Source organism: Rhineura floridana, chromosome 20 (assembly GCF_030035675.1).
Source record: "Rhineura floridana isolate rRhiFlo1 chromosome 20, rRhiFlo1.hap2, whole genome shotgun sequence".
Taxonomy (NCBI): domain Eukaryota; kingdom Metazoa; phylum Chordata; class Lepidosauria; order Squamata; family Rhineuridae; genus Rhineura; species Rhineura floridana.
The window spans coordinates 14,568,542-14,589,804 of NC_084499.1; the positions used below are offsets into that span (position 1 = coordinate 14,568,542).

A 21,263-nucleotide genomic window follows, 5' to 3' on the forward strand; every position below is an offset into this window, starting at 1 on the left:
AGCAGATTATCTGGATCCATTTCAATCGGGCTTCAGGCCTGGACATGGGACTGAAACAGCCTTGGTCGCCTTGGTAGATGATATGAGGAGGGCGTGGGATAGGGGCGAATGCACCTTCCTTGTCCTCCTTGATCTCTCAGCAGCTTTCGATAGCGTTGACCACGTTATCCTCCTGGACCGCCTGAAGAGGTTAGGCATGGGGGGCACTGTATTGCAGTGGTTCCATTCCTTCCTCTCTGGTAGGTACCAAAGTGTGGCATTGGAGGATGAGGTTTCGGATCCTTGGCCTCTCACTTGTGGGGTGCCACAGGGTTCCATCCTTTCCCCGATGCTGTTCAACATCTATATAAAGCCGCTGGGGGCAATCATCAGGAGATTTGGGCTGCAATGTCATCAGTATGCGGATGACACGCAGCTCTATCTCTCATTTAAATCTCCACCGAGGTTGGCTGTAGAAACCCTGTCCAAGTGCCTGGAGTCGGTGAGTGGCTGGATGGGAAGGAATAAGCTGAAGCTGAACCCTGACAAAACCGAGGTACTGTTTGTGGGAGACAAGGGAAGGCTGGGGAATGTGGACCTGGTGCTCAATGGGGTACGTTTGCCCCTGAAAAACCAGGTCCGCAGCCTGGGGGTCATTCTTGACCCCCAGCTGACCATGGAGGCTCAAGTCTCGGCTGTGAGCCGGGTGGCGCTGTATCAACTCCATCTGATACGGAGGCTGCGCCCCTACCTTCCCAACCATCTGCTCCCACCGGTAGTACATGCCCTGGTCACCTCTCGCCTAGACTACTGTAATGCGCTCTACGTGGGGTTACCCTTGAAAACGGTCCGGAAGCTGCAACTGGTACAGAATGCGGCGGCTCGTCTGATTAAAGGCAGCCGCTGGCAAGATCACATCACTCCAGTGCTGAAGGAGTTGCACTGGCTACTGGTTGTTTACCGGGCCCAATTCAAGGTGTTGGTTTTGACCTTTAAAACCCTATACGGTTTTAGCCCAGTCTATCTGAAGGAGCTCCTCCAGCATCGTCAGGCATGCCGCTCAACAAGATCAGCCTCAGAAGACCTTCAATCGATCCCACCGGTTAAAACAGCTAGACTGGTGAGGACTAGAGAGAGGGCTTTTTCAATAGTGGCCCCCACCCTGTGGAACTCTCTCCCAAATGATCTCCGCCATGCCCCTTCTATGATAAGCTTCCGCCGGGCCTTGAAGACCTGGCTCTTCAGGCAGGCTTTTGGGGTGGGTTAGGTTTCTTACTGTTATGGTTTTAAATTTTAATGTTTTAATGTATTGTTTTATCTTGTACGTCACCCAGAGTGGCTGGACAACCAGCCAGATGGGCGACTAATAAATTAAATAAATAAATAATAATATACCTTATAATAATTTTCCAGTATTATCTCTGACAGTTTTAATATCTGGATTTATTGAAGTTGTGCCATATTTCAGATAAATTCCAGCAACACTTTAACATCAGCATGTCACGACTCCTTTCGCATTTGGATGACAACAGGAAGCTGAATAATAATCTGAGTAACAATTGTAACAGCAGGAAATATCCAAAGAAAAATCGGATTGGTTTGCTCCCAATGGTTATATTTTAACATAAATCACAGTGTGTACAATGCACAACATGAAACAACTGCAAGATATGTTAAGCATAAGTGAGAGAGCTCATATTATAGATGTGTGTGGTGATGCTCCTGAGGCCACGATTGGACATTGGTGGCTTCTCTTTGCTCTCAGAGTACAGATATGTTTCTCACCCTTTTTTTATAGTGTGCATTCTAATATAGTGTAATACTTGCTTCATGTCTTTAGTGGGCAGCGTACATATAGAAGGTTTATAGTTGAGAAAACACATGCATCAACTATTAGAGAAGAAAGATATTCAAACACCAACTACTTAGAAAATTTAACAAGATGAGTAAGCCTATGTTTCAATGTGCTGATGGCACCCAGCTCTACCTTTCTTTTCTACCTCAAGGATAGATTCTGCATAGCTAATCTGGACCTCAATGGGGTTATATCCCTGGTCCTTTGGCTGGAGTGCAATTTGGGATTTCATTTGATCAGCTCAAGTTGCTATGCCAGATGCAAGCCCTATCTGGAATATCAGGACCTACTCTCAGTCATGCATGCTCTAGTTATCATGACAATTCACTGCTGCAATGGAGTTTGCATGGGCCTGCCTTTGAAGACAGCTCAGAAATTTCTATTGGTTCAACTGCACTCATATGACTCTGCTGTGATCTCAGATCTGCATCTGAGGTCCTGCTTGTGCGCCCATCAGAGAAAATGCTATGACTGCTGACCACATAAGACAGGGACTTCTTGGTGGTTGCCCCACAGTTGTGAAACTCTCTTCCACTTAATGTTTGTTTGGTCCCTTACGTTTTTAAGGCCTTCTTGAATGGCAGAACTTATCTTTTTACTACTGCCTTTCCTTAAGAGAATTTTGAAATATCTTTCAATCATTTATTTGTCTGTACTCACACCAGTGTTTCATACTCAGTGGCAAATCCATTCTAGTCTGGCTTTAGGCATGGTCATGGCACTGAAACTGCCTTGGTTGCCCTGGTTGATGACATTTGTCAGGAGAGAAATGGCAGGAGGAGTGAGGCCCTGCTCATTCTCCTTGATCTCTTGGTGGCTTTTGATACTGTTAACCACAATATCCTTTTGGAGTGTCTCAGGGAGATGGGGGCACTGTGCTTCAGTGGTTCCACTCTTATCTCCAGGGCAGTTTGAAGAAAATAGGGGGTACTGTTTGGCATTATGGGAGGTGCCCTGTGGTGTCCCTCAGGGTTCCATCTTGTTCCCCATGATATTTCAACATCCATATGAAGCCAGTGCGAGCTGTCATCAGATTTAGAGTGAGGTGTCACCAGAATGCAGATGACACTCAGCTCTATCTCTCTGTGCCATCTGAATCGGGAAAGGCAGCTGAAGTGGTAGCGCAGTGCTTGGAGGTGGTACTGGGCTGGATGTGGGCCAAAAACTGAAACTGAATCCTGAAAAAACCGAGATGCGTCCCAAGTTCTCACATCCCAGAGGTGGACAGATGGTTTGCCCTGATCAGAATTGCACTGCCCTGGAAGGATCAGGCCCGTAACATGGGGGTACTCCTGCACTCAACATTATCTGGAGGCTGGTTTACCAGCAACAGCCCTGTTTGGACAGAGATGACTTCACCACTCTGTTCCGTGCTCTGGTAACTTCCAGACTGGACCACTCCAATGCTCTCTATATGGGGCTGCCCTTGAAGGCGACTTGGAAACTTTGTCTGGGCCCAAATGCAGCAGTCAGATTGTTGGCTGGGGTTTTATTTAGATCTCATATAAGCCCTGTTTTAAAACGGCTGCATTGGTTGTCAGTTTATTTCTGGGCCCAATTTAAGGTGCTCACATTACTACTTAAAGCCCTAAATATCTGAAAGACTATCTCCATCCCTACACAGGAAATTAGCAGAAGGGGCCCTCTTGGTAGTTCCCCCACCCTCAGAATTCAGGGGATGGTAGTGGTGGCCCAGGAGAGAGCATTCTCTGAGGCAGCTCCTAAGGTATGGAGCTCCCATCCCACGAAGTATTTATTATTTATTTATTGATTTATTTTATTACATTTTTAGACCGCCCTATAGCAATAAGCTCCCAGGGCGGTGTACAGCATAATAAAACAGGTTAAAATACAAAAACACAATAAAACATAATTAAAAATTTTCCATTTTAAATTCAAATTTTAAAATTTTTTAAATGCCTGGGCGAAGAGGTAGGTCTTTACCTGGCGCCGAAAAGATAGCAAAGAAGGCGCCAGGCGTATCTCATCAGGGAGGGCGTTCCATAGTTCGGGGGCCACCACTGAGAAGGCCCTAGCTCTAGTTATCGTTCTCCGTGCCTCCCTATGCGTTGGGACACGGAGAAGGGCCTTCGACGTCGAGCGCAGCGACCGGGTAGGTACATAGCGGGAGAGGCGTTCCGCCAGGTATTGCGGTCCGATGCCGTTAAGGGCTGTTAAGTACACCTGGCACTTTCACGATACAGTTTTGTCTATGCTGAAGATGCACCTCTTTGTCCTGGCCTTTGACACTTGATATATTAGGACCCTCTCTAGCTGTGAATGTAATTTGTTTTAAACTGTTTTTAATAGTTTATTTCACATTGTTGTGACCCATCCTGGGACCTTCTGGTGAAGGGCAGGTAATAAATTCAATATTATTAATTTATTGTTGTTATTATTAGTATTCTTTCTCCTCCGCCCAAAGTTCTTTCAGTTTCATATATGCGACTTTATAAAGTCCTGGCTCTGAAAAGCAACTAATAAAAAACTGGAATAAATAAATAGATTATCACAGTGATTAGCTAAGGCTGCAATCCTAAACACACTTGAAGTCCTATGGAACAGTGTGACTTCCTTCTACATAAATGTGCATAGGATAACATTACATGTTTAGTTTCATGGCAGTCTATTTGCAAATAAATTAATTCTTAAATTTGGTCTAGCTAACCTAATTTTTTGGGATAATATTTCTTTTAGGAAGTGTAAATCATAGGTGTTTTAAAGTCAGCACAGGAACTAAATTTGGGAATGTTTCCGTTAGAAGGTTACTGAAAAGTTAATTTAAAAAGCTGAATTTACAGAAGCATTTGTTTTTGCTATGTCTAGCCATTTATTTTAATAAGTTAAATCTATCTATGCTGCCCTGTTTCTATTTAGATGGAAAAAATGCTCAAGCTGTTATGTAAATGTACCAACGCATTTCTGAAACACACACACACACACACACACACACACACACACACACACACAGAGAGAGAGAGAGAGAGAGAGAGAGAGAGGCGTGTCAGCCAGCACCACCATACTGTATGCAAAAACCAGCTGTCCCATTACATAACCCAATTTGTAAGGAGTTCAAAATTCTCCTGTAAAATGTTCCATTCAGAATCACTCCAGGCATCTGGAGTTGAAAATGAACTTATCTTAAGAGCATCCTTTAAATATATAAATTATGCTGAACCAGAGGAAGCAAAACATTAAAAACATACAGAATCATAGCATTGTGGAGTTGGAAGGGGCCTATAAGGCCATCGAGTCCAACCCCCTGCTCAATGCAGGAATCCAACGTAAAGCATACCCGACAGGTGGCTGTCCAGCTGCCTCCTGAATGCCCCTAGTGCTGGACAGCCCACCACCTCCCTATGTCATTGGTTGAGTTGTTGCATGACTCTTACAGTTAGGAAATTTTTCCTGAATATATTTCTGTGAACATTTCCTATCTGTCACAAATAAACAAGCCATAAAACCTCTCACTGGCCTACTCACCTAGGTTAAGCAGAAGTCATGCCACACACTGGCAGCTATGGTACACTGCACCTGTTTGCCTGCTAACACAGCCTTCCCCTTGTACCACCACCATCACTGGCACTATCCTAGGTACTTTCTCCATCTCTTAAAAAAAATTTTTTTTTGGGGGGGGGGGAGGAGAAAGAATCCTGGCAAGTGGAATGGGCAATGGGTAGCTGGCAACTAGCTCCCAAGATCTACTATAAGGCTGCAATCAATACTATTGATTGGCACTGGCTGCCCATTTGCTACCGGGCCAAGTTCAAGGTTCTAGTTCTGGTGTACAAAGCCCTATACAGCTTGGGACCAGGATACCTGAAAGACCGCCTTACCCTTTATAAACCCAGTCGATCACTGCACTCTGCAGGTGGTGGCCTCCTGCAGATACCATCTTATCAGGAGGTCCATTCTGCACAACATAGGAAACGTACCTTTAGTGTGGGGGCACCTACCCTGTGGAATTCCCTCCCCTTAAATATTAGACAAGAGCCATCTCTCTTATCTTTTAGGCGCCTATTGAAGGCTTTCCTCTTTCAACAAGCCTTTTAAGTTAAGACCTATCCCAGTCTGTGTTGGAATTGCTTTTAATATGTTTTTTTTAAAAAAAACACCTTTTCTCCCCTAAAAAAAATTAAAGGTGTCCCCGCACTTGTAGTGCAAGTCGTTTCCGACTCTTAGGGTGACGTCTTGCGACGTTTACTAGGCAGACCGTATATATATGGGTGGGATTGCCAGTTCCATCCCTGGCTTTTCTTTACTTCCCAGCATATGCCAGATACTCATTTTACCGACCACGGATGGATGGAAGGCTGAGTGGACCTCGACCCCTTTTACCGGAGATTCGACTTCCTCCTTCCATTGGAATTGAACTCCGGCCGTGAGCAGAGCTTTGTCTGCGTTACCGCCGCTTACCACTCTGCGCCACGGAGGATGTTTCCCCCCCCTAAACAATATGTTTTTAACCCTTTTTATTTAAGATGTTTTTAAAGCTTTTTTAAAGAATGTTTTTAAAGTTGTTTTGTTTTAATGTATTTGAAGGTCTGTTTTTATGATGTTTTAAAGTGTTTTTACTGCTTTTGTTTGCCGCCCTGGGCTCCTGCTGGGAGGAAGGGCGGGATATAAAATAAATAAATAAATATTATTAGTTAAGTGCAATGAAAATGGAAATGGACTGCCTTCAAGTTGATCCCAATGGTATTCAGAGGGGGTTTACCATTGCCTTCCTCTGAGGCTGAGAGGCAGTGACTGGCCCAAGGTTACCCAGTGAGCTTCATGGCTGTGTGGGGATTCAAACCCTAGTTTCCCAGGTTGTAATCCAACATGCTAACCGCTACACGACACTGGCTCTCACATTCCGCTATTTACTGAATGCGCAAAATAATTCTCTCAGCATCACACCTTTTCCAAACTTTGAGAAGATAACAGTTGTATGAAGAGCTATCAAAAGCTGACTTTCTAGGTTTCCCTTGTTACTTCTTAAAAATATGAAAATTATCTCATAATTCACTCAGTTTACTCAAAAAATAGATTAGGGTAAATATTTAGGTATCCCAAAAATCTACACTCAGGGCTGCCAAAGCCACTTAATTCTTGTTTGTAACTTGTTAGGCTATATCTGCACAATTGAAGGAGCAGAAACAATTATAATATGGAGAGAAACTAATGTACAGGAATTAGAAATCCTCACAAGGACACTGAACAAGATCAACAAAAAGTTTTATTGTTTAAGATGGTCAGAGCAATCTGGCAGGAGTGCTATCAAGGCTGTAGTGTACGAATCCTCTCCAGAATAAATTGCGATGCAATGATGTGTGCTAATAGAATCTGTTAAAATTTAGGTTGCAAAAATCTGGGGATTTATGAAGCAGCTGGTGGGCTGAAATATTATTTATTTATTTAATTTGTATCCTGCCCTTCCTCCCAACAGGAGCTCGTGGTCAATACATGGTCAAGCGTACTGTGGACAGCCCAAAAGTTTGACAGTATGCCCTGGTTGTTATTTTTAAAAGAAAAATGCCTTAATATCTACACACATACGGCACTCATTAATGTCTGTAACACATCCAACACTTCTCTCTGTCCTCTGGAATGTATATACATTCAGGACTGGATCATCAGAAAAAGTCAAGCACCACACTGAGGACTGATGATTTTTGAGTTATCCTTAAATTTTATGGCATAAACACAGTGAGGAAAAGCAGCAAATGGCTCTTGACCAACAAATTACAACATTACTATTCCTTTTGCTAGAGCCAAGCCTTTGCAAACTGTTATAACAAAAGTTGTTGCTGATTTTGGAAAAGTTGTTGCTGATTTTGAGCTGCAAGTTCTCAGAATCAAAGTTCACACCCTTCTTCACTTGTATATTGTGTGATTATCTGTGATGATATGAAAAGAAAGCTAAGATCAGAGTGATGTTCTTTTCATCTCAGTGCATGAGTAAACACGTATATGTTTCAAGAGGCTAGGATTTTACTTTCTGCCTTAATGTGTGCTGACAAACCTGATCCATGAACCCCCTGATCAAGCTTACCTGAATTAGTGCAGCTGTCTGGGATATATTGGGCTAGTTCACACTTCATAGTAAGCCATGGTAAACAATGAGCTATGGCTTACTGTTTTACTCTGTGCTGCCTGGCATCAGAAGAAACAAACCACAAAACTTGGCTTAGTATTATGTACAAACCAGCACTCATGGATTATTTGGGAGAAACAATAAACCACGAGTCATACGCCAAGAACAAACCTTGACTTTCTTTGTGGTTGTATCTTGTGTAGATGCAGATGCAGAATCAGTAAGAAACAACAAATAAAATCAGTACCATAACGTTCTCACAATATAAGCAGATCCTAAAACTCCAGAATCTCAGAAATCCTCAAAAGTCACTAAAAGACTGGGAGAATAAAAAGGTCTGCAGCTGATGCCAGTCAAGTGTCTCTGGGGAGGGCATTTCACAACAAGGGTACTACACCGAGAAAGCATTCTTCATAGTACCCATATGCCAAACCTCACTAGAAGGATAAGAGCTTCTGAGTCTGACCTCAAAGTCTTGGCTAAACATTTGTAGGAAGAAGCAATCCTGCAGATAACCAGGCACCAAGATGTTTAGGGCTTTTAAAATTAAAACTGACACTTGAATTGGTCCTGGAAACTGGTGTGATATGATCAAAACACCCAATCCCAGTTAACAACCTGACAGCTGTATTTTGGACTAACTGAAGTTTCTGGACCATTTTCAATGACAGCCTCACATATACACAGAGTAACCTATTAGAATCATTATTAGGAGCCATATATATTTAGCTCATTTTGATGCTTAACATTATCACTCTATCAGTAAGACACCACACCAATAACCAAGTCTAAAGAATCACACATGCAAGAAAGTAACAGATTTAATCTGACTGCACAGAATTAAAAGAGACAGACAGAAAAGTCACCATTAGCAACATCAGCAACTGAGACCTAACTGGTCTTAGGACACATGCTATATGTTCAAGCACAGACGTAAACAATTATATATGTCAGAGCTCTGACTGCATTCACCAGACCACTCTTGATAAAATTAGTCACTTTTATTAATCAGGGAAAAAGACAGTTATGTAATACAACATTTGCAAGACTTCAAAAGTTTTCCTTTCCTTCTGCCAAACTTTAACTCAGTGTCTACATGGCTTTCCTGTGTTTTCACTATTTTGACTTCTAAAATAGAAGATTCAAACAATTTTAAAGAGTTTGCCTCAAATGGCATCTCCATCTACTGCTGTCAGTCAGTATCAGCAAATGACTCTGAAAATCTGCCATTGCTCTGCCCAACTCTAAGCTGACCACAGACAATCTGACTAGGGCTGATCTGAATATTCCCATAACTGAACATTCAGTGGGTTTGGGAGCACTCCATTCTGAAGAATGAGACAGTGGGACATCCAGGTGATGGAGATACTAGTTAGCTTATAGTAATACAAGGTGGCCAGAGGGCTTTTTCATTTATTATTTCAGTTATTATTCTTTTAAAAATCATTTCATTAAATGTAAAAGCTGCCCAAGGGTGCATTCCCTTGTAGAAAGCCTTCTGGGTGCCACCTGTCGCTGATGGGCAGGGTCAGAGGCAAAAATGGGTACAGCAATGGATACAACTCTTAGCTTTGTACAGTAACTTACATTCCAGCCACACAAAAGTCTCAAAACATCCCCCCGCACCCCTGTTCAATCATGACAATCAGTGGGAACCCAGCCTTCTGAGAAACATTATTTGCATTTCCCAAGGAGGGTAAAATGCTCACTTTGCACTTACAGCCTTCATATCGGCACCTCAATATTTTATTTTATTTTATTTAAAATATTTCTATCCCACCCTTCTATCCTATAATAGGGCACTCAGGGCAGCTTACAGTAATATCGAGCCCGTACATAATAAAATTGCACACAATAAAAATCACAAAAACATTAAAATAAATTAAAATACATAAAATAATATATATACATATACACACACATACACGCATATATACATATATAGGGAGTGGTACTGAAGGGACTACTGAGGTAAAAAATAACATAGAAGGCATAAAATATGCAGTGCTAGGTACTGTTTGGGTCTTATATTAATAACAGTTTGTTTCCATTGAAATGCATAATTATCCAATTGGCTGTTGTTGACTTCCAATATTTATTAAAAGTATCTACAGTTAATATAAGGGAACGTACCTCTGGCTGAATAGCTTTAAACACAGGCATATCCATCAGCGTAATCTGACTCTATAACAAAAATTAGAGAAAGAAGAATTACAAATGTACAAACTCTCGATTCCGTGCTAGTCCAAGATATTTTTGCCCAAGGCAGAAAATTCTAATGCCACCCAAGCCGTGGGTGATGTGTGCATGGTCTTCCAGAAAGCTGGCATTGTATAAAAATCCAAACATTGTTGTGATGAAATGCACTGTTAAAGGTATTTGTGTTTTAATAAATGACTTTTAGAACTTTTCCAAATTCTTGATCTATCAAGACAATAAGGGTTGCATCAAACTAAGTTTTACTCAGAACAGACTCAGTGAAATTAATGTACCTAAGCTGGCTGCATCCGTCAATTTCAATGGGTATATTCTGTGAAGGACTAACATTAAATACTACAATGTAGAGATTTAGGATTCTGTCCAATGTTAGTCCTATTCAGAGTTGATCTACTTAAATTAATGGGCAAAACCAACTTAGTAACATTAATTACAATGGGTCAACTCTGAGTAGAACTTAGCAAGATATAGCCCTATGTGCAAAGTCACAGAAGGCAAAGGGTTTACATATCCTTTTCTTACTTTGAGTTTTTCCATATGCAATTCCCAGGCTGTAGCTCCCTATACTGAAATCAGACTTGTTTATATGTTGAAACTTATTATGAAATGTTATTCAGGTAAGAAAGAGTTAACAGAATGCTAGGAAGTATGGATGATGCAAGGCAAACAGGTGGGAGGATGTGTGCGCATGAGAGTTCTGAGTGGGTTTGGAAAGTGACAAGTGGTTGGTTTTGACAATTACAGTTAGATAGGGCATTGACTTGGAGGATATAGGATTAGGGATTATGAACATCTAGGTAGAGGGGGTGGGGTGTTGAGGGAAGTTTTACTGTGGTTAGAGGGGTAGAATAGGTAGGTAGAGTAAGGACAACATCTTAATAATTATCAACATTTAACATCTTGTAAATAATAATGTTTGTTTGTTTTAAAATCCTGCATGTCAGCTTGGTCACATGTGCTATCAAATCAGGGTCCTATTCTATACCTATACGAATTATACTGACAGTCTATACCAGTGATCCAGGCGTGAGGAATCAGATGGCGGAATCCCAGAGACATATGAGAACATCACATTCCCCTTCTCTCTTTGTGTGTTTTTCTAATGGTAAACCTCATTTAACTGAATTTGAAATAATGGCTGCTCTGGCCACTGCCCCCCAGTTTTGTCAGAATGAAGTATAATCCCTATTCAGTCACATTCTCCCTGCTTAAATCCTCAATGTCTGTTAGATCAGTCCAAGAAGTAGTACTTTTTAAACCTGATTATAAAAAAAAATGAGCCAGTGTGGTGTAGAGGTTAGAGTGTTGGACTATGACCTGGGAGACCAGGGTTCGAATCCCCACACAGCCACGAAGCTCACTAGGTGACCTTGGGCCAGTCACTGTCTCTCAGCCCCAGAGGAAGGCAATGGTAAACCCCCTCTGAATGCCGCTTACCATGAAAAGCCTATTCATAGGGTCGCCATAAGTCGGGATCGACTTGAAGGCAGTCCATTTAATTTTCATTCATAACAAAACATAGCAGCAGAGATTGTAGGCTCATCTACACAGTGGTTTAGTGTGCGTTTGGTGCTCACAACTTTGAATTCGCATGGTTCACTTGACATTACTGGCAAAGAAAAGCTATTAAGCAGTTTTCCCCCTGTAAATCTGTACTAACCCAATCTAATACGAAAAGTTTAGAACAACATGGCTCCAGTCTGCTCCCCACATCTTTGAAGATGGTTTGCTTCAATGGTTTTTAGTGGGTGGGTATATCATCACGTTCAGCTAGTCCCCTTTCTCCGCCTATTATCTCTCCCATGAATTCCATTTAGTTTCTGGTGGTTTATCGAGAAACTTCCGACTGCTCTGTCCTCTCCGCTTCTCAGTTTGCTCCAGCCCTCTCTTCTTTCCTCCCTTTCTCGCCGAGTAAACTTTCTTCACTCCTTTTAAGTAGCGATGGGAATTGCAATTGGATTTTATCATTCTTTCTCATATTCTCTATCTTTGCGGAGGAAATTTTGAAGTAACATCTCTCTGAGCCTGGTTTTCAATTTTTTTTTGTAAAAAATTTAAAGTGGATTTTTTTTTTAAAAAAAGTCACCTCAAACATATCAATATTGATATTTTATTTAAAATATCAATATTATATTGATTTGTTTTTCTAGCAGGGGAAAATTAACTCAGAAAAAGCAAGGGGCAGTGGAGAAAGGGGGGCAGATGACTCCTTTTCAACCGCCAAACTTCAGGAAGTGGGGGGGGCAGGAGGGAGTGGAAATACTGTGTAGGTCAAAAATATTTGCAGATGCCCCCTAACAGAGCAACAGGAGGGAGTAAAATGTAAAATCAGAGGGCGGAGCCACAAGGAAACAGCGACACTAATCCTTCCCAGAGGAACGCCTACTTGCGTGAATGGAAAGCAACAGATCTGAAGCTACAATTAAGCACAAAGTGTGGACCTTGCAAATCTATTATGATGGTAAAAGCAGTGTAATTGCTATGAAGAAATGTTCACATGTGAATAAGCCCTGTATTTACCTAATGCTCCAATGCCTGAAAGCTGGGAGAAAATGCAGTCAAGAGCGAGTGGCATAGTGTTAAAGCCTTTCCAGCAGTCCCAGGCACTTGGGAACCATGTTTCGACTTCTGAATTTCTAATTTACATCTTGAAAAAAGTGGACTATAGAAACGAATATAGTGCTGTGGCTACAGCTTAGGAGAAGCGCCACTGAAACAAGTGACAGTTGTGTTGCAACTGGGCATACGAATTGAAGCATTGAGTGTAATCAAGAAAAGCCCCAAGAAAACTTGTTGAAAGCCAGTTCAATACAGATATTTGAATGAGAATCTATTTTTTGAGATTGTGCTATTACTATTAGCATAAATATGAAACTAGCCATTTTACTTACTGCAAACTCCTCTGGAGTTACTTTCAATACGTCAAACACAACTGCATCATAGCTTTTATGGGCATAATCTGAACTCCGTCCTTCCAGAGAGTCAGAACTGCTGCTGCCCTATGGAAAGAAGGGGGAATGCGTTTACACGAAAACAGAAATTCGCCAGTGGGCTATTAAAAGGTACATCCACAAATAAAAACAGAAAAGCTGAGCCTTATGTCAGCTTACTTTTAACTAATCCTAGTCTCCCCCACACCACCCTGCTTTTTAAACAAAGGATCTTCAGGTTGGGTGTTCTTGAGCGGAACAGAATTCTAACGCTGCCTAATGCAAAAAAGGAGATGCGCAGATATAAGATTAGAAATAGCTTCCAATGTAAAGTTTGGGATATACACTTTAAAGCCTCTATTCTAGGAAGATTGAACAATCCTAAATAGGGGAGCAGATGAGCAACAAATTCTACCTGCTTTTACTGATTACTGTATCTTTCCCCAGCTAAGGACACTATGACACTACTGAAGCTGCCTATCCTTGCTCTCTGAAACTAGGAAAGGCGGCAGAGATAACCCAGTAGTATTAATTTCTCTTTAAGGCTAGGAAAGAAAGGATTTATAGCCATCATAGGGTTTGGCCAACCAGCCTGCCTAGCACTATGGTGATAAGAAGAATGCTGCTAGATCAGGCCAGTGGACCATCTAGTCCAGCATTCTGTTCACCCATTGGCCAACCAGATGCCCCAATGGGAAGCCCACAAGCAGGGTCTGAGCACAACAGCATTCTCCTCATTCATGATTCCCATCAACTGGTATTCAGAGGCATACTGCCGTTGACAGTGGAGTTAGAACATAACAAGAGCACACTTTCCTGGAAGTAAACCCCATTTAAGTAAGAACAGCCCTGCTGGATCAAGCCAATGGCCCATCTAGTTCAGTACTCTGTTCTCACAGTGCCCAATAAGATGCCCTAATGGGAAGTCCAAAAGCCATCTTCCCCACTTCTGATTCCTAGCAGCCGATATTCAGAAGCATACTATCTCTGAAGTCAAACATAGCCACTGTGAGTAGTAGCCACTGTCTGCCTTAATCGGATGGATTAGACAAATGCATTACAAGTTGGTGGCTGTCGCTGCCTCTTGTGGGAACAAATTCCATAGTTTTAACTATGCACTGTGTAAAGAAGTCCTTTCTTTTGCCTGGCCTGAATCGTCCAAAATTCAGCTTCATTGGATGATCCTGAATTCTAGTATTGTGAGAGCGGAGGGAAAAACTTCTCCCCAGCCATTTTATTGTGGATGCATCTTGTGTAGAAAAGATAAAAAGAAATAGAAAGAAAGAAAGAAAGAAAGAAAGAAAGAGAGAGAGAGAGAGAGAGAGAGAGAGAGAGAGAGAGGGAGAGGGAGAGGGAGAGGGAGAGGGAGAGGGAGAGGGAGAGGGAGTGGGAGAGGGAGTGGGAGAGGGAGTGGGAGAGGGAGTGGGAGAGGGAGTGGGAGAGGGAGAGGGAGTGGGAGAGGGAGTGGGAGTGGGAGTGGGAGTGGGAGTGGGAGAGGGAGTGGGAGAGGGAGTGGGAGAGGGAGTGGGAGTGGGAGTGGGAGAGGGAGTGGGAGTGGGAGTGGGAGTGGGAGAGGGAGTGGGAGAGGGAGTGGGAGAGGGAGTGGGAGAGGGAGTGGGAGAGGGAGTGGGAGAGGGAGAGGGAGAGGGAGAGGGGGGAGAGAGAGAGAGAGAAAGGGAGAGGGGGGAGAGAGAGAGAGAGAAAGAGAGAGAGAGAGAGAGAAACAGACCAATCAATCATTTCTGGGTCCTAATTGACTCCAAGAGTGTAGACAGAACACAGCCATCAATGTTCATAGCCACTGACAGCCTTATCCTCTATGTTTTTGTCTAATCCTCTCTGAAAGCCATCCAAATTGGTGGCCATCACTGCTTCCTGTGGGAGCAAATTCTATAGTTTAAGTATGTGCTATGTGAAGAAGTCCTTCTTCTGTCTACCTCGAATCTTCCAACTTTCAGCTTCTTTGGATGGTCCAAAGTTCTAGTATTATTGGGGGGGGGTCCTCTCTACCTACATTCTCCACACCATGCATAATCTTACACACTCTTATCATGTTCCCCCTTAATTTTTTTCCATACTAAAAAGCCCCAAATATCGTAACCTTTCCTCATAGATGAGCTGTGACAGGACATGGCCAGGTGGGTACTGGTAGTAGAAGTGACCAGCTGGGCAGATGCCTATCTTTGCAAATAGTTGTGAAATAATCTAAGTATGTGTAGAACTGAATGTTGGGGTATATGGCCGAAGTCCTTTGGTTTAGAAAATCCTAAGCACGTTTATTAACATGTAAGTCCCATTGAACTCAGAACCTGCTTCTGAGTAAACATGCTTATGACTGCACAGCAAACAATTAAAAACAGTTGTAAAGTCTGAATAAAATGGAGGGGAGCTATGGTTTTTAATAAATACAGGAATTCACACAGCTCATTCTCCATTAACGTTAAATAGAAAATGCTCCCTTTAGGTTGAGATTTCCTTTTAGATACCTAGTAGAATAATTACTCACAAGTGGACTATTCAAAACCATACAGGAAGTTTATGGCAAAAAACAGAATTAGAACCATCAAATATGAACTTGGATCCCTAATCACAAAGGAAACCTTTCAAAATTTATCAAGAGTTTCTAACGGATGTTGCAGGCTTAATGCAACTTCTCAATACAATGGTTATATAAGATTGCACCCAGCCCCCGAAAGGAGGAAAACAGGCCAGTAGGTAGGTTCTTACAATTTTGGGACGTGGTAGAAATCCTAACTACAACGTGCCAGTCTTGATTTCATACCCATTTCAAATGTTTCCAAGACATGGACTTTAATGTTTTGTAAGAATACTGCTAGATTATTGAAAAGAACTGACTTTGTCCGAATTTGACCTGCATAGTTCTGTTGTTGATTTTTCAATTTAGTTGCTGGTTTAAATCCACTATAAATTCCAGTAACTCTGTACAAATTTTCCACAGAAAGCTGAAGTGAACAGAACTCAATAAAATGCATTTTCATAATCTTGTATTATTATTTCCAGCCTTCCAAGGTCTGGAGATCTCACTAAAAACACTTGGTACGGAAAACATTTATTAAGATATGCAATAGACATATCCATACCCTATGTCACTGACCTCATATAGAGTTAAGATTACCACTGCGATATCCTTAGTTTCATGTGTTAGGAAGTGGGCCGTTTTGATACCAGACTCTTTAGAATCTTAGGAGTAAAGATTCTAAATATCTGCAGATACCTGACTGGCTCAGTTCTAGGCCAGTTCACGTGTTCAAACTAACCATTTCCCCCTTTCCATAAAACCCCTTCTGTGTATGATCACATGGTAAAACAAACATGGAGACAGCCAGAGACAGCTCTTTGCACTCAGGTCCTGCTTGCGCTTTTCCGATTGGCAATTGGTTGGCTTCTGTGAGAACAGGATGCGGGACTAGATGGGCCACTGGTCTGATCCAGCAGGCTCTTCTTGTGTTCTTATAATATTTCCACATATGTGTGCAGGGTGCTTTTTTCCATTCTATGGAGTAAGCAGATTTACATGCAGAATGGAATACACATGTGGATCTGCTGCCTCCATTGTTTCCTCTCTCACTATACAGCATTCAAGTGCTCAGATGAAGGGATGTTGCCAGCCCTGACCCTGAGGCCTTTACAGGTGGGCCCCGCTTATACGGCAGGTTCCGTTCTGGACTCCCGCCGTAAAGCGGAACCCCATTGGATATAATAGGGCGCATCGCGCAAAAATGATGCAAAAGGGCAAAATTGGCTTTAAAAAGTGAAATCAAAGCCGCCGCATTAGCGGATCGCCGGTAAGCGAAGCGCTGGTAAGCGGGGCCCTACTGTATAGAGCAATCCTGTATTTGTCTACTAAAAAAGTAACCCTCACTGATTTCAATAGGACTTACTTCCAGGTAAGAGTGCACAGGACTGCAGCCTTAGTTTCATGAAACCTTCCTCTGTATTGTGCTCCCCCTCCAAGACAGCCTGAACAGCACTTCAAGACTCTTATTCTATGATGTATGGAACCCTGAACAGGAACACTCCTGTCACGTGCTAGGGATATATTGCAAAATGTTGTTGGATGTAATGAATTTTATTTTAGTACTGGAATCCAGAACCCATTTACCAAGTCTAAAGCATCAAGGACCCATATTTAAAAGTGCAACAAAATCCGGCAAGGAAATGGCATGGAAAGAAAATCTGGCAAGTAAATTATTTCCCATCTGCAAATTATTAAATGTTAGTTGTTTTTTACATACTTGAGTTATGGCAATAGGAGAATTTCCTAAACTAATTTCTGATCTGCAAGCCTTGACATTATGTTATCTTGGGCCCCTGCACAGTATTTTTGTTAAATAAAACAGTATCCCACATCTATTAGACAACCTGACAAAGCTGTGTAGATGATGCAACTATGAACATTGGCTTCATCTAATTTTTTAAGAACCACTGTATTTTCAAATGTTTAAGAAGCTAAAAGAAAAGCCGCTGATAAATCGATATAGCTTACGAATCTGTTTATTAAACATGTATCCCATCCAATTTCAAGGACTCAGGTCAGCAGCCTCATAACCATGCCCAAGCAGAATGAGGGTGCAACACATTTACTGTTTTACTGAGTCTACTCCCCAGAACAACAGTGCAATATTCCTGGCAGTGACCTGAGCTCTTTCTTGCTTATGCAGCTACCTTGTTTAGAAGAATGATGTAGGCTATTGTGGAACTGGCCCATCAATTCAGTAACATGGTTGAGATTTCAACAGATACATATTTCATGAGAACATCCCACCTAGGTAAAACTAGCGGCCCTACTGCAGGCAGGATTCTTCCAGAAGTCATCAACCCCTAACCCTATACCCTAGATTAAAAAGCTAGTATCTTCAGGGGCGGTTTAGTAGCTTCCTCATGCTTACAACAGTTTTCCTGGGGAGGGAGGCTGGGGATCCTGAAAAGACCTGTGATTCTAATCCCAAACACTGAAAATACCTGGCTAGTAGCTCTGGATCTGAAATTGACAGGAATAATAGGTTGGACAAGGAAGCTCACAGCCACACTGAAAAGGGACTGGATGCCCTCTCTGCCTGCTCACCATTAATAGTTAACAGCAAAATATGAAATAGCTAACTAGACATCTATAGTATCATCAAGAGAATCTGCCCACAATTGGCAAGTTATTAAAAGTTTCCATCTCCATTGGATGTTTCTGAACCTCCAAGGTGCAGCAAAATCCTTCACAAGCTGAACTTCTTCCTCTGATAATAGTAAACACAGGAAGCTGCCTTTTACCAGATCACATTATTTGTCTATCTAGCCCTATATTATCTCTTCTGACTGCAGTGTTTCTCTAGCACCTTAGGCAGAAGTCTTTCACATCGCTTTCTACTGAATATTTTCAACAGGAGATGCCAGGAACTGGCCCTGGGATCTTGGCATATAAAACATGTATTCTACTACTAAGGTGTGGTCCCTACTGAAAGGTTTAAACTTCCTTACATTTTACTCAGATGGGCAAAGGAGGCCACAGCCACAACTTCTTTTCCCCTCTGTTCAGCAGAAACACATAAAATTAAGACAGTTGCCTGCATGTGGGCTGTAGGCAACACACTGCTCACTTCTCAACTAGGGTTAGAAACAAAGGGCAAGATGACCACAGAATATACAAACAGTTGTTGAGATATGCACATTCCTCAAGGTTTGTTGAGGAGCACATATATAAGGGGTGGAAACTGGATCTGACTGGTGGGCCACATCCTGACCTCCCTCAACCCCAGCAGGCCATTTTGACAGGTGGGTGGGGATGTCAATCAGCTGACATCACCACAATATCAGGTGAAGCTTTTTCCTTTACCTGTGTAGTTTGACTGAACCATATAGGAAAAGGCACATGGGTTTGTAAGCACTGATCACCTTATCAGCTAAACCTGCAAACCCATATTTCAGCATATTGGTGGCACCTGAAAACCCCACAATCACCAGGGATCATTGGATGTGAGGCAGGTGGGCATGGTGTGGCTTGGATAAAAATGGCCTCATGGGCCAAATTACGACCATTGTTGAGCCTAATTAGGCCCACAGGCCAGTGTCCCCCACTACTGATGTATATTGACAGAGGAATGTGCACAAGTCCCTTTTCATGGACAGATTATGTGCACCTCCATGAGATGTGGTGAATGTGCACAATGGCTATTTGTTATGCACTTTAGCTACTCAATTCACATTACCCATAATTTATATACAAGTATACTAGGCTAGGTAAATTAATGGCAGAAAGCCTTATAGGGATGCCAAAATAAGCTAAAATGAAGTGAAGACATAGAACAGGTACTAGAATGGGTACCTCTGGAGTGGCGGAGGTCACTGTCACGTTGGCCATGAGGCCATTCCTTTTATACATACTCTCCTTTAGGATGCAGGAAACTTCAGCTCAGCCACCGCTGGTGACGCAACATGGAGAACTGCTGCAAAGAAAACACATTTTATGACCAACTGGTTTGAGGGAGGCCACCAATGGGAAACACAAAATCATTATTGAGAGATGAAAATTACTGGAACCATATAGCAGTCTGCCAGAATGCCATACTAACACATTTTATAAATATTGCTATTCTGAGTTAACAGCTATAGACAGCTTGAGTCCTTCATAAGTTAAAAGCCACCTGCTCCCTTATGTTCCATTGCAAACCTCAAAACTGGCTGAGCAAGCTCTTTTACCCATCTCTTTACATTTCTATTAAAGGTCATTGAGGGAGGCTTGTTCCATCGCTATAAACTCCCCTTTGTTGATTCAGAATGCCCAAGCATTTTCTGGAAGCAGTAAATTACTTTTTGCCTGAGTGAAGCATGTGTGGTGGTTTTTTCGTTTACTTGGATAATATCCAGTGCTAGTCATACTCAGAGCGGATCTACTGAAATGAATGGACTTCAGTCCCATGATTTCAGTGGATCAACTCCAGATATAACAGCTGGATATCACCCTCTATATTTTAAGTGTTTACTGATGTCAGAACATACTTTGCCTTTGCAGAAGGAAAACAGAAAACAATTGTCTACATAAGAAATGTACTCAGTTTTCAATGAAATCTATGCACTCAAAGCCATATGAACCCATGATAAACACCATCAAACAAGATTCTGGAAAAACATATACAAAGATGACATAAGTACTTCTTGCTCTTGAAGAAAACCAAATTGATACTGATATTGTGTATTTCACTGTAACCTCAGTTTACATAAATGGCCATTTCCCAGAAGTCATACATTCCATACTTTCTAAAATTGTCCTGCCAGTTAGTTCACCACTCAAATTATGTCACATTTCTCTACTAATCACCTTATTGCTCAATATATATGCAGTCTTTATATTGATGTGATATTAAGTTTTCATCATTTGTTCCACCCATTATACTAATTTTTAGCAGGATGTTTTGCCAATACTGTTAATATGACACCCACTAGCTGCTAGCCTCTGAAACAGAGTTTATGGTCTTGAGTGGTATAAAGGCTGAATGGCCTGATGAATTTGATGCACCTTTTTATTGGACGCTCATTTTAAACCTATGGAAAGCTATTCCAATTCTTGATACTCCAAAAGAAACCCCTTCCTAATGATACAACATCCCAATGCTTTGTGGCATTGCGGACAAAATGTCCATCATCAATGTCCGTGTTGCAACCACAATCTACAGTCCTGGGAAATACCAGAGATTTGTCATGTTTCCCGCAGCTGTTGCAGTTGGGAAGCCAACAGCATCTGTTCAATAATCCATTTAGAGTCTAGCTACTGACAAGTATCAGCAAATTTATGAATAGCAACTTGTGGCTAGTACTTCAAATGCCCAAATATAAAAAAAGAATACACCAAGGACAAAACATCCTTTTTAATGGGCTGCAATCATGTTTCCCCCTAGATTGGCGCCAGTTAATTCAACATCTTTGTTTACTTGTGTTTCTTTTTCTCTTTGTTTAGTTGGGCTTCTCTTGCAACAGATTTGTTAAGCTGGAAGTAACCACTTCGTGGAATTTATCATAAAATACACTAAATGAGGGATGACTATAATCTACCCTCCTAACAAAATTATGTCATCTTGCTTCTGCCTGACTAGCAATTTTGTGCCATAAAAGTTACCAACAAGAGTGCTTATTTTCATAAGTACATACTAATATATTTATTACACAGATTCATACACAGGTTATAAGAACCAGATTT

The 21,263-nt window shown here is 41.8% G+C and overlaps 1 protein-coding gene across 7 annotated transcripts in view; it reads right to left on the bottom strand.

Moving 5' to 3' along the window:
• The window catches only part of RALGPS1 (Ral GEF with PH domain and SH3 binding motif 1), a 226,143-nt gene that overhangs the window by 173,400 nt on the left and 31,480 nt on the right, over positions 1-21,263 (bottom strand). For 6 of the 7 annotated variants that reach the window (XM_061603536.1, XM_061603535.1, XM_061603533.1 and 3 more), the window contains exons 3-5: positions 19,395-19,515; positions 13,022-13,129; positions 10,047-10,097 (exon numbers count right to left, since the gene is read on the bottom strand). In XM_061603536.1, coding sequence (XP_061459520.1) covers positions 10,047-10,097; positions 13,022-13,129; positions 19,395-19,451 — 216 coding nt within the window. In that variant the 5' untranslated portion in view covers positions 19,452-19,515. The remainder of the gene's footprint in view (positions 1-10,046; positions 10,098-13,021; positions 13,130-19,394; positions 19,516-21,263) is intronic. The other variant, XM_061603531.1, reaches the window with a different exon arrangement.